At 40.3% G+C, this 14,035-nt stretch overlaps 1 protein-coding gene across 7 annotated transcripts in view; it reads right to left on the bottom strand.

Annotated features, from left to right (window-relative positions):
- Nucleotides 1-4,931: 4,931 nt before the first annotated feature.
- Nucleotides 4,932-14,035, bottom strand: part of TBL1XR1 (TBL1X/Y related 1) — a 110,672-nt gene continuing 101,568 nt past the window's right edge. For all 7 annotated transcript variants that reach the window (XM_014254413.2, XM_005525078.3, XM_088060972.1 and 4 more), the window contains 4 exons: nucleotides 13,336-13,463; nucleotides 12,993-13,158; nucleotides 12,018-12,119; nucleotides 4,932-10,315 (listed from right to left, as the gene is read on the bottom strand). In XM_014254413.2, coding sequence (XP_014109888.1) covers nucleotides 10,289-10,315; nucleotides 12,018-12,119; nucleotides 12,993-13,158; nucleotides 13,336-13,463 — 423 coding nt within the window. In that variant the 3' untranslated portion in view covers nucleotides 4,932-10,288. The remainder of the gene's footprint in view (nucleotides 10,316-12,017; nucleotides 12,120-12,992; nucleotides 13,159-13,335; nucleotides 13,464-14,035) is intronic.

Below are 14,035 nucleotides of genomic sequence, written 5' to 3'. Positions count from 1 at the left end.
AATCCAGCCCAATTAGTCCAGATCAAGCTGGTTTTTGTGTTTCTGGAAACAGCCCTCAACACATGGTGAGTCCTGCTGGGACAGCAGCAGCTGCTGAGCTTGCACTGCTCTGCTGGATGCTCCTGCTCACCACAGAGCTGCACAGAGCACAGCTCCCACCCTAACACTGCGAGAAGGAAATCCTGAAATCTCACAGCTTACTGTGAACCAAGCACTGCTGCAGCCATCGCAGCAGGAATTGCAAGTTTTGGAAAAGAGAGCAGATGCAGAAATCTAATGGAAAAAGAGCACATCCTTCCAGCTCAGCAGCAGCGGTAGTTTCTTAATATTAATGAACATGTACCATGATATATGGTCCCATGCTAATAAAATCTCCTCTTCTGGAATCCACTTCTCCTTGGGGATATGGAAGCAGCTGAAAATACAGCACACACCTACCCTCTCTATCACCCCTGGGACTGCTGGATCCTCAAAACTCCTCTCTCAAACAGGGCTGTAAAAGGAGATGCATTTTCTCCTTACTCCCCAAGGCAGCAGCAGTCTCACTTGAGCAATGGCCCCTACTTAGTCTGCAGGTGCTTGGGGTTTTCCAGTTCTAAAACATGGTATGTGTTTAAAGCTTTTTATTCACAATAAATTTGGATATTGTTGAATCCTCATGACTTTGGTCTATTTGAAAGAAGTCCTTCATAAGACAGTGGTCAGAAACCAAATATGTGGGTCTGCATGAGACAGAAGCAGCCTTGTCTGAAATACTTTTATATCACATTAAAAAGCATTTACTGCCTGAAAGCATGTCTAATATAGAGCAGTTAACATTTTTTCTCTCTTCCTTGTCACTATTACCAGTGTCTTAATGTATCACTGGAGCATTTCCTGAATTCACTTTTCTGTTTTGTTTCAGTGCAGGCCCTGCTTCCCAGGAGCTCTTCTCTCTCCACTCTCCCTGTTTCTGGAACATTTCTGTCACAATGCTGGTTTGGGAGCAGGGTCCCAGGTGGAAGCCATGGGCAGATACAACCCTCAGCCTGGTCCTCTGTCCTATTTTGGGGGAAATTTTGAGTTTAATTCCTAGCTTTGCCACAGACTTGCTGGGCAGCCTTGGACAAAAATCTGTCACTGACTGGAAACCAGGAATGGGGAATAATGCAAAGGCTGCAGAAGGGAAAAAGGGCGTTTTTGTAAAAAAACCCCAAAACCAGGAGGGTCCTTGCTGGGACATCAGCAAAGCAAAAACCTATAAATTACTGAGCTACTTCTCAGAGTTATTATTGCAGAACTGCAAAACCAGAAATCTTATTTTGTTTTCAGTTTCTCCCTGCATTGTTTCTGAGACTGTATTTCTTATAAACAAGATTCTTATTTCAGTATTCATTAGATTGTCTGTCAAGGAGAGCAGCTGGTGTTGATGAATTGATTAAGGCACTCTGAGGATGGTTCAGCTTAAAGAAGAAAAGGCACAAAAGATTTCAAAGATGTAAAAGGCTGCTGTGAACAATAAACAGCTTTTTTCCCCCCCTCACATTCAGGGTGGACAAAATGCTATGTTTTTAATTGCACAGAAGATTCAGATTAGAGAGGAAAGTGCTTTACCATTAAGGCTATTGCAGCATTTCAACAGGAAAGCCTTGGAGAGCAGGACCATGTGCAGCTCCCTGACTGCCAAGGGTCCTTCCACACCTACAGCCTCAGACCTTTCCCCTCACCTTGCTCATCACTTGGTGACACACATTATTTTCAAACAGAAACTCCAAAAGCAAAAGGATTCCCTTAATTCTGCTGATTTACAAGTCCTCCTAGAGAAAGTGGAATAAAATGGTTGAAGAGCTGCACAGAACTCTTGGAATTCTTATATCCATGCAAAAAGTGATCCAGCTGCAAATGCAAAGGAAGTCACAATGTGCTGATTTCAAACTAACAGAGCACTATGGGCACAGATTTCTCATCCTTATTGTTTCTTATTGCCCAATTCAGAGGCACAATTTACCTGCAACTAGAAGAGCATTTGGTGGAAACACTGAGTCGATTTATCCACCCAGCCAAGCAAACAGTAATAAGCCAGGAGATAAAATAAATAAATGGGTCAACAAGTATTTCACTCTTGAATGCTCAAGATAAATTATATACCTAAAACCCAAAACTGGAGATCACTCATTGTCCAGACAACAGCACCAAACTACACCTCTATACAGCTGACATTTCCAAGAGCTATTGGAGAATTCCCTGCTTGGACAACACAAAAGGTAAAGTTATAATTTGTTCCCTATGAAAACTCTATTGAATGATTTTCCCATAGAATTAGCTGCAGGAACTGGATATAAATAAATAGAATAAAATAATAGAATATTTAATTCAGCACACACAGCAAGTTTTACCAATCTGAGCATGAGATGGTAAACAACACAATTGCAACAAAATACACAAACTGTGTCTTGGGAATTGGCTCCTGGCTTCAAATTACTCACTGCTAGAAAGCAGTTTGTTCCCATCCACCTAATCAGCACCTGACTTCTCTGCAGTGTTTAAGCAAACTGAAGACAGATGGGCTGTAGCAATAGAAAGCGAAAGAACTGCAAGACCTTCAAATAACTATTTGAGAAGTAAACTAAGTGCTATTCTTCACTATTGTCCTGTAGTGGGAATTCGGGGTTTTTAAAGTTGCTACTTTAAAAACTAATCACTTACGAGAAATTAAGAGATATCTGTCAAAATTACTGTGGCTCCCAAGTAATATGAATACATGGTTATTGTGTCAAAAAAAAGGTCTTTTCCATATTTATAAAGTGTAACAGCCAGCAGACACTGTACTCCAAGTGGCTTCTGGAACTGCAAACGATGCAGCAGCACATCTCCCCGAGCAAGAAAGAGGCTGTGGAGACCCAGCATGGCTTTGGAGAGCCCCCAGCCATGTCCACATGGCTTAACCCCCACCTGTGCCCCTCTGTCTGGCATTATTAAAGGCAGGCCACACACCTTCAGATATTCTTGTCAGCAGAAAACATCTGAAGCAAGAACAAAAGTACAAATTAAACTAAATGGAGCCTGCAGATTTCATGGTTTCCACCAAGGCTGAGACAACATGCAAGGAGCAGAAGGTTTGTGGTATGAGCACTTCAGCACAGTGACACACTGATCTTTAATGGATGGATTTTTGATATGTCAGGATAAAAAAAATCCTTCATCCACCAACACCTCTTTTCAGAAGTGCTGCCCTAGGTCTGCTTACACTAAGGTAATTGGGAATTTCCCATCAGCATCACTGTGAGCTAGGCCCTTTGATTCTCTCATTGGGAAGGCAGAACACTCAGCCTGAGCTGTCACCAGTCCAGTGAAAATGCTCAAGAACATGTAACTCAGAAAGTTCAAAATACAGCGTTCTCAAGGTTAAAATCAGGGCACTCAGCATCTAGAACAAGCCAGAAAAATGTGGGGGAAAATGTAATAGTCTGCTGAAAGTATTCAACCTCTACCGAGATGTCTTGACATTCTTTTGAGTCCAAAATCTTGACTTGGTAACTGAAGAATTAATCTGGAAGCAGAACATTTTCACATGGCATCTGTTAAGAAAACCTATTAATTCCTCAACCAAGCCTTTATGGCACAAATTTTCAGTTAGTCAGATAACCACAAAAGCCCCTGCACTACAGAACTCCTGGGTCAGCTTTCCTTAAGGACAAAATACTAACCAGGGCATCATCATTCTCTACAGAATCATCAATAAATTCCTCCCAAATTATTATTCCATTACAGCTGCCCTGTGCTGACATCAGCAAACCAGAGATATTGCTTCAACTTCCATTAAATCATTTCCCTGGGAGGTAGAGAACACAGACTTTATAAATACCTGAGACCACAAGCTCCTACAGAGTTATAAGAATCAGGCTCTAACTGAAGTCCAAAGGGAAGATTTGGGAAGCAGTGGAATAAGGCACCTACCTGGAATGCTGTCTCCTCTTCACAGGATGGATCTGGCCATCACTACCATGTGAAAGCAATTTGTACATAACACAACACTGCTCTGTGGTTCTTGCACTTGTAACTAATGAAATATCAACTCACAGCCTGTCTCAGAACCATGAAACTGCTCCAACACTGCTGTCTCAAAATCCAGGTGATGCAGAAATCCTGCAATGCACTCAGACTCCATGTGAAGGGAAGGCAAGACTGGTTTTACACTTGTAAAACAGTCCCTCCTCTGTTTTCAATTCATTACAGGCTCTTTTCAACAGCAAGTTTCAAAATATTGGAATCAATTTTGATAGCAGAAGGCTACTATAGAACAAACCAGCAATCTACAAGAGAAAGCAGCTATTTCACCATGAAGTTCTAGACACATTGAAAAGGAACTGTCTGGGTTCCCTCACTTGGACTATGACATGACCCACAATTCTAAAGGAATTAGATCATTATACACATGATGCATGTATGGTATTTCACACGTGAATCTCAGTGGTTTCACACATCTGAAATAAGTTACACAAACAATGTTGCTCTGCACAGCCAAACTGAGTCGCTCTGTAACACCAGATCTCCCTGACATGAGATTCCATCACCGGGAAGGAGCTGCTCCCACGCCTCCAGAATCTTCTGGGCTGCAGCTGCAAGCACCACTGGACTCTTCTGTTCCACAGGTGCAGGGGTGAGGGGAAGATGGAGCATGTAAAACACAAAATAAATCAGTTCCCCTGAATGGAACAGCAGGACATGGTGACAGGGGACGGTGTCACCATCACAGGATCTATGTGAGCCCAAAGATGCTGCAGCCACACACTGCTTTACCTCCTGCTGCTGTTTGCACCTTGTCTTACGTGAAAATGTGCCAAACTAAACATTAAAAATAGTGTTTCAGTCTGTCACTTCCCCAGCTTAATGATCTGCAAACCTTCCATCCCAAGTGTTTAAAATCATTGGTATAAAACATTCAGCCAAGGTAATATCAAAATATATTTTATTCTGGACCTCTTTCAGATCTGATTCAAATTACAGTTGTCAAAGCAATACAATGCAAAGGGAAACTGCAACAGAAAATGTGCCTAGAAGGGATATAAGGGCCTTGGGGACAAATCATTGTGATGTAGAACCAAAATACATCATAAAGTGTAATTAACATGGTCCAGGACAGTATAGAACATCTATATCAGTCTTCTTTAGACAATAATCATGAAAACTGAACAATAAAAGTCCTTTAAACAAGTACAAAAAACTGTCATGGGCTGGTTTACACTTTTACAACAGTTGTAGTTTAACTGGATAACTGAAGAAATGATGCAGACATTTTAATCCAGTGCTATAGGTAGGCTCACAGAATTAGACCCAAAGGATTTGTAACTCCAAATGAAACCATTACAACTACAATGTCAATGTCAGGAGAGAGAGAAAATTACTTCTGTATTCTAGAATTACTGTTCTGCACACTGCAGTCTGTTGAGGACAAGATTGCAAAGTACACTGGACTAGCAACAACATGCAGACTGTTTTCTTGTATTTACCCACAAATGTCAAAAAACATTATGAAGTAAAAATGAATGATTATTTAAAAATAAAAAACAAAACAAAACAAAAACATGCCTCAGGTTATTGTCAAGCTTCAAACTTAAGGGCAGAGAAAGCGAATTATGTACTCAAAACTACTGATCTGAAGCACTATTAACACTAAATCTGCAATCCACTCGAAACGGCAGATTTTCCTGGTTCGTCTGCCTCCCACCAGACTGACAGTGAAGACAGTCACACTTTCACAGCTCGTGGTATTTCAGAGCTTTCTCTAGAGGGAGAAGTGAGGACTGCTCCATGTCTCTCTCCCTACGGAAAATGTCAGGGATCTTGATGGAGATTTACTGCTGTCTCCCGAAGCCGTGTTTGCTTCTAACATGCCACAATGTTGCTTCTGCTTTCTTCAGGCGTCTGGAGAGGGTGGAAGTGATCCCACTGGGGAATGGCTCTACAGGGCTTTGGGAAGGGAGGAGCTATCCTGCTCTTCAGATGAAAAGGAACTGGGCTAAATCTGGCATGCCCTGCTCTGGCAAAACCCCAGGGACACTGGGGACCCTCGGCTCGAGGGGGATGTGGCTCATTTTATCCACACCGGGGTTCAGCACAGCCCCGGCGCCTCCAGCGCTCGCCCCGGCACGGGCTCCTCGTGAAGTGACAGACAGTGGGATTTCTGGTGAAGTAAATACTGGAAAAATCAGGTCCCAGGGCTCCCCTCTTTCGCTAAACAGACAAAACCAGACAACCTTGCATTGACAGGCTGCAGCCCCCAGTCTGTAGTGGTAACAAAGCTCCTTCCCGCAGCAGAACTGAACGCGTCAGCTGCTGAGCTCGCTCTGCTGGCAAAGCGGCACCCACTGCTCTCCCTAAACACAAAGGACATGCCCAAGGTACAACGCCCCATCAGACGCCCTAGCATGAGGTAAGCAGTGTAAGGAAAAAGGAGTGCTTTTTAAAATGAAAATCAATTAAAATCGGTAGAAATCTTTGGCCTTTCTCTCAAGATGCATTAAAGTGTCACGAAATCAAGAAACATGCTTTGAAATGCCATGTCGTTCTGACTCTGGTAACTACTACCTCCCCTCCACCCAACCCAGAAAAAGAGGCACTTTTAGTGTTTCATATAAGATTTCCAATCATCTCGTAGACATGCTAAATAACCCTGCACAATGGTAGTCCCAGAATAAACTCAGTTTACCAACATTACAAAGAGTCTAAAAAAGCTTTTATGAAGACCTAGATATTCTCTTAACTACACTAAAAAGTCCACTGGTTGGGAATCTTTACATCAATTTAAAAATGCAGAAAAAGGTAAAGTAAAAATAGAAAAAGACGAACTCTACAGAAACCTGGATCCGGTCATGCAAAAATGAGAAACGGGATACTGAGATGGACGCACAGAGAGACAGCGAACTCAAGAGCAGTTCATTTCTTATCCCATCATTAATTCTGAGCCCAGCTTTTCCCCTTCCTTTTATCCTCTGTTGGGATATTTGCCTGTTACCGCGTTGAACTGATAAAAATAGGAATGACTCCAATTGTAAGACTGAGCATGTACGTACACGCTACACAAAGTCAGGGCCTTGCTGCCCTTTGGCTTCCCCTTTGAAAGGAGCAGTTTGGACAGTGCACCCCAGCCTGGAACACGAGGCCTCTGTGCTACGCAAGACAGGAATGAACATCACGGTTCTGTGTGGTTTTGTCCGGTTTGTGGTTGGCAGCGCGCGGCGCGGCCGGCACGCGGCGGCTCCGGGCGTGCGGAGCGCGGGAGCAGGAGCAGCACTGTGGCATGCGAGGCAGGACAGCTGGACAGCTACGGCCGGACCTCAGCTCGGGGATGCTGGCTCGGGGACGTGGCCTGGCCCCAGGGCAGCGGGCAGGACAGCTGGACAGCTATGGCCAGACCTCGGCTCGGGGACGTGGCCTGGCCCCAGGGCAGCGGGCACCGCTGGCCCCCGCTGGGGCAGGGCTCTGCCCGCGTGCCCGGAGCCCTCGAGCCAAGGGAGCCGGCGTTCCTGCCGGACCCACAGCTGACAGCCCCGGCCTGGACGTGCTGAAGCTCTGCTGTTCTCTATTTCTGAGTGTGTGTGATGCTATGCTGAAGCAATTAGAATTACAACCAAAACAGCTGATGATTGAGAAAGAGGAAAATGGCAATACCCTAAAACATGGCTGTGTGATTTTGCAGCTATGTCATGGAATTCCACCACAATTGTTTAGATTGGCTGAAAGAATAATCCAATAACTTTTATGAAAATGAATAAACTGTCCATATTAAAATACAAAAGTACTATCAAGAATCACTTCTGACTTTCAGGATTTAAATTCAGTGCAATTGACAAATGCATTGCTAAACGAAAAATGCAGCTTAAACATACTCAAAACATTTGTGTCTATTCCTGGGAGCACAGTTTAAAATTATTGCACAGAATTTTTTTTTTATTTTTATTTTTTTTTTTCATTAAATGACAGAGGTCAGCCACAGTCATGGACCTCCAGCAATAAAAGCAATATTTCAAGTGCCAGACACTCAATATATTAGGTTTCCTACATATTGTAACTCACAGCGTAATTGCTCTAAACATTTGCAATATGTTCCAAAACCCTAAAAATAGCTGGCACAGAACCACCACGGATAACTGTCTGTATGGATATGACTTGGTGTTGGTTTTAAACGCTGTGTGTGATAGCAGTATAATCCTGGGGGGTAGATAAACAATGTATTGTTGACTTGTCTTTACCACTGGCAAATTGCTACCCTACCTTAGCCAAACTCAGACTTGCTTCAAGTCGTGTTTATTTCATGGAAATAGCAGAAATCAATGCCTAATGAACAACGGTTAAAATGTCAAAGCTGCATTATCTCAATTAAATGAATTCATACTTCACTTGGAGGGGGAAAAAAAACCCCAAACGAATAAAAAAATAGTTTAGAGACTAACAATCATAAGCCACAAAATTAATTGTGATTGAAATAGTGTTATAAAACCGATAACTTTGCAAAGCTCTGTAATATAAACCATTCCTTAAGTAAAATGTCTGTGACATAAATTTGACAACCTCTCTTTTTATAAATTTACACTCTTGGAATCTTATGCAAGACATGATGCAACCTCTTCAACTACACATACGCATAAACACAACCTCATGCTATCATTTACAAATAAAATCACTATTAGTATACTTTTAATCACATGAGCAGAAAAAGGTTTGCCATATACATCTGTCATTGTAAGAAAAATACTTGATATTGTAAACAGAGTAAAAGACACTATATAGTAGTGATTATTAAAAAAATAGCAGCTTACATCTACCCTATATTTGGAGAAAAATGTAGTCACAAGATACAATAAACTGCAGGACCGGAGCAGCAGGGGAATTAGTGCAAGTATTCATCTTTTAAATAAGCTGAATCACTGCTATTAAAATAAACTTGAAGCAAGTCCTCTGTTTAAGATTTTTTTTTTTAAATCTAAGGTAGTAAACATTTTGCCTCTTAATGGCAGTGTTATCAAATATATGCCAAAGATTTTATTTTAATAAAGAAAAATTACATGAAATACTTTTAATACTGGAGTTTGGTTACAATTATACATCTAAGCTCCTACAAATAATGATGGGCAACTCTCAACGAAGCTGTGGCATGAACCCTTGTCCAGAAAGATCTTAACCTCTTAAACAAAATCCCCCAGCTATACTTTGCTCCTTTTCACAATAGTGCACAATTGAACCATATTTTAGCTATGGTCTTAAAGCAACAGAAGATGCGTTTTTCCTCTATTTTTTTTTTTTTTGCATCCCTGTTTGTTTTAGGTTTTTTTTCCTGTGTTTTTGTGCCCTTCTGTTCTTAAGTTTGGCAGAATTATGTCCCAAATAAGAAATTACTGCATTTCAGCCATGTCACCAAAAAGTCAAACATAGCACAATACCCATTTCCATCCTACTTTGTAGATGAGGATGTGAAGTATCACGCTGCAAAGAAGGATTTTTTTTTTCTTCTCTCTCCCTAATCCCTTTTCCACCCTCCCTCTGTTCACAAAATTGTGCTCTGGGAGCCACAAAATGTACCAAGTATTATCAGGTTCAAACTACCTCTTCAAAGAATTCATCGAAACATGTTTCAAAGAAACTTTTTTTTTTTTTTTTCCCAAGGTGAAAAAATATAAACAAGAAACTAAATCACTCCCTTACTTCATGCATCCGTAAATTTAACCAAAACAAAACAGAAAACCCAATGTTTAAAAGCAAAGAAAAAAACCTACTGCTGCAGATTTCTGTTAAGTCCATTTTCTCTGTACACACAAACTGTTCAACTACTGAGAAGGAAAACAAAAATACCCCACAATCCACGTGAGAATGGATTTCATGGGGGAAGGGGTAATGAAGGCTGCCATTAGTATCTTCTGATTTTGGTATGTATATGGGTCTGCTCTTGTATATGGTATATTTCTCTCTCTCTCTCTCGTGCTCTTCTGTTTTTCATATCCAAAACCTTTAAATGTTATTTTGGGGCACAGCAGATTCCAGCACTTGGTGAACAGGATTCACAAGCTGTGACAAAACTCTGTCATCCTCTTCAGGGTGTAAATTTTTTTTTTCTCCTCTTTTTTTTTTTTTTTTTTTTTTCTTTTCTCCTTTTTTTCTTTTTTTATATACAGTATATGTATATATTTCTTTTACATTTGGCTGTAGTGGACTGGCCATGGTTCGATTGGGACTATAGCAGTACATGGGTCAGGGACAGTCATTTTGGCTATGTACACATTCATAGTCGGTCCATGGCTTCCAACTAAGAGCGCTATTTCCGGAGGTCTAATACACAAACCTGCAAAGAGAGAGACACAGATACAGCAGCTGCACAGCACCAGGGCCTTTATATTCTGTGTGGAGTTTCAGGGCAAAACCTATGTATAAGCTTAACCTTATATCTATTAACAATGATTAAATAATATCAAAATGACCAGGTGAGCCCTTTATGAACCCCCAGCCAGCCCCAGTGCTAAGGGCACTGCTGCCTCCAGAATTATTATCAGAACAGCAACATCTTATGTAAGCTGTTTGCTTACATATTTAATACTGTGAGGCTGAGAACTTATTCTAGTTTGTAAAAAAATAAAATGAAATTAAAGTACATGGACAATAACTAAATAGATCAGAAAAAACAGTTAATGGTGTACAAATTCCAGTTTTACTCTTCCCAAAATCTCCACCAAGTAGTGCTTCTGGGTCTGTCAGATATAGAAATCTATTAGTAAAATATAACCACACACAAGACAATACCAGCTGCAAGCACATTTTAAACAGAGTGGAAGAGAAGGGCTTTTGCTAGAGAACAATAGAGAACAAATTAAGCCAAACATTTTTTAAAATATCAGAAACTAAATGAAAACAAATCTATTCCAAGTACAATCAGCCTCTTGGGCCAAATTAATTGAAGGACTGGAAAAGTTACACAGTATGTATAAAAAAGGGTCATCTGGGGGAGTGATAATTAATTTCTATTCAGGATATGCCTTGAGCTTTTGTCCTTTTATGATATTGCCTATACTTACAAGACTAAAATTATATTAAGACCAATCAAAATTAATTCTCTAGCATTTAGGCTTCTTCAAATCTAGAACTTCCTATTTTGTGATTTGAACTCTAACACCTCTAACTCTTACTTACCAGCAAGGAGCACTCAGAAGGGAATGCTTTGGCACCTGTGTTAAGATACCACCTGAGACTGCACTACTGAGCTGCCAGGATTGCTTTTTGCTGACGTTTGTTCAAGGAAGCTACAGCACTTCAAAACACAATTCCCTTATCAGCCTTATGTTAATTTTGCTTTTCCTTAGGCTCTCCTCTGCTTTCTTTGCAAACCGTGGAGAGACAGAGGCAAGCAAAAGCCCCAGGACTGTGCTCCTTATGATGACCCTGCACATTCCCATCCCACTGCAGCTCTGCAGGACAGTGTCAGAGCAGCCAGGAGGTGATGCTCCAACACCCTGCAGTGAAATGACAGTGGGAGCATTCATGATTAGTTAAACATGATTTTATTCCCTGCTCTTCCTAGGCAAAGTAAGCAGACTGATATTTATATATAGCTGCTGACATTTTTAGGAACTTTTTAATTACAAGCATTTAGAAATCTGCACTTTGTTTGGCTGTTGAATGCAATGCAGAAGGTATTTCACTCCTGTCATGCATTATAATATCACCTACGCTGAGCATTTTCCCTCAAAAAGAGCATAGAAAGAAAAACAAATTTGTTTCCAAACCAGCCACACTGAACACACTGACCCAGTAGGCCTGAGAAGGAACAGAAAATATTAATTGGAGATATCTCTACCTTCTGAGCTTTTTGGACTGGAATAAAAATATTCTTCTTACAATACCACAGCAGCTTCACCACAGTTGAAAACATACAGGTGAGCTGGTTGCATTCAACCTTCAGCTAGAGAAGGAAATTTTGTCTCCATTGTTGGTTAAAAGATTTCCAAAAGATGTTTATTATTAGAACACCCACCAAGTCAAGCAACACTTACTGAACCATCTGAAGCACTTGCTCCAACTTTGTCTCCTGCTGCATTCCAGCAAACCTCAAAAATCCCTCCTGTTCCCCGATAACTGTGAACTAGGGCACCTGTCTAAAAAAGGGACAAGGCAAGTAATTAATACAACAAAATCAAAGTGAACAAGCACAGTTTGTACATTGAAAACTTCCCCACTGCTTTTAAAAGCTGAAATTCTCAGAGGAAAGTGGTCCAGAAGAGATTGTGGACAGTCTCAGCATCTCGTTAAACAATGTGGCACAACCATTTCACCTTGAGCTCCTGTGCTTGACAGGCAAAGCTGGGATGGTCACAACTACTTCCAATTACTGAAATGAGCCTTTCAGAAATTAATAGCCAATGCCCAGAAGCCAGAGATTGCATCATGCCTGACAAGGTCTTTAGAGTTTCAAACATAGCAATCTCTTATTTTTTGGCAGAAATACAAAACAAGTAATAGTGTCCCTTATGAGAAAGTTTCACAGAAATACTTTCTCATCATTATCTTCCCTCACTTTGCATTCTCTTGTTTGTCAGTGAAATTCAATGAAACAGCCAATCAGATTAGTATGTCTACACCCAGTCATCATTTTTCACAAAAGCCCCTGTTTTAGCAGGAATTTGAAGTTCAGAGTTAACAGAGACTATTTTTGGATGAAATATGTTCTTGGAGGAACTTTGTTCAATTTGGAGTTTTGTCAGTGAGTTTTTGGTTTGTTTGGTTTTTGTCTTTTTGGGTTGTTTTTTTTGATAAGACAATGTAAAGACAAGTATTACTTCACCACAGGCAAGCATTCAAAGTGAGAAATTAAATGTACAACCATTAAAAGAAATAATCTCAGAACAAAGAGAAAACCAGTGTGTTAAGAATGACAAATCTCATTGTGGCTTAAGTATGATGGATAAACAAAGGTTGAAAGGATGGAAAAGACCAAAACACAAACTTCTCAACACAGAGAAGAGCAATACCTGTGTATTCCAGATGTGTACACATTTATCAAAGGAGCCACTGGCCAGGTACCTGCCATCAGGACTGAAAGCTACACTGTACACAGGTTCTTGATGTTTTGTCAGAGTATGAATACAAATTCCTCTGTCTACATCCCATAACCTAACAGTAGAATCAAAGGATGCGCTGTCAAGAAAAAAAACAGATTAATTACACCTCAAGTAAACATATTTTTGTTGCTAATACAAACAGAATATGATAAAGTATCTTAAATGCTTCAAAACATTCTGTGAACTTACATTTATAGAAAAGTGAGGTAAAAATAATGTTTAATAAGCATTTAAAATCAGGATTAAATAGTACCTTGCTAACATAAGATTGGCATTTGGATTATTTGTTCCTGGTCCTGTAGGACTCCATTTGATAGTATAAATTTCTTTGTTGTGTGCTTGTAAATCATGGACACAACTGTCTTGTTTCATACTCCAGATCTATGATAAAAAGAGAGGAATACACAAATAATTTAGCACAATATTGTACTAAAATACATTTTACATGTTTCTTCTTCATCGTTTGCAGGCTGACTGTTACATTTTAGGCCAGTCAAAATATTTTCTATGATTGCTAGGTATCTAGAGTAGTTATGCCAAATTTTATTTCAGGACCTTTCATTCTTTGTGTTTTAAGCCCCCAATAAGGTCAATGAGTAATAAAGGTGCTGCCTGTAGAAACCAAACTGCCTGAGGGAACTGCAAACCCCTTGAAAAGTGCAGGGATGAAAGCAGATGCTGAAATGAGAAGAGCAATATGTAAATGTTCATGTCTGAGTTGATAAAATATCACGTTCCTATTTTTAAATTAACTTCTTGCTACACAGACTGAGTAAAATAAAGGGACAGTAGAGAAATTTTCTGTTTTCCTAAAAATACAGAGACACAAATACCACTATGGCATTTTCCTGACTTATTAGCATTTGCATTGCCAGATTTCAGTGTTCAGTACTTCACAGAGGTCATTAGAGGACTCCAACTCTTCTAAGATCATGCTCAACAAAAAAAACCCA

Source organism: Pseudopodoces humilis, chromosome 11 (assembly GCF_049639895.1).
Source record: "Pseudopodoces humilis isolate 2021_Gansu_Grassland_sample_001 chromosome 11, ASM4963989v1, whole genome shotgun sequence".
NCBI lineage: Eukaryota > Metazoa > Chordata > Aves > Passeriformes > Paridae > Pseudopodoces > Pseudopodoces humilis.
This window is presented reverse-complemented; position numbering and strand designations above follow the sequence as displayed.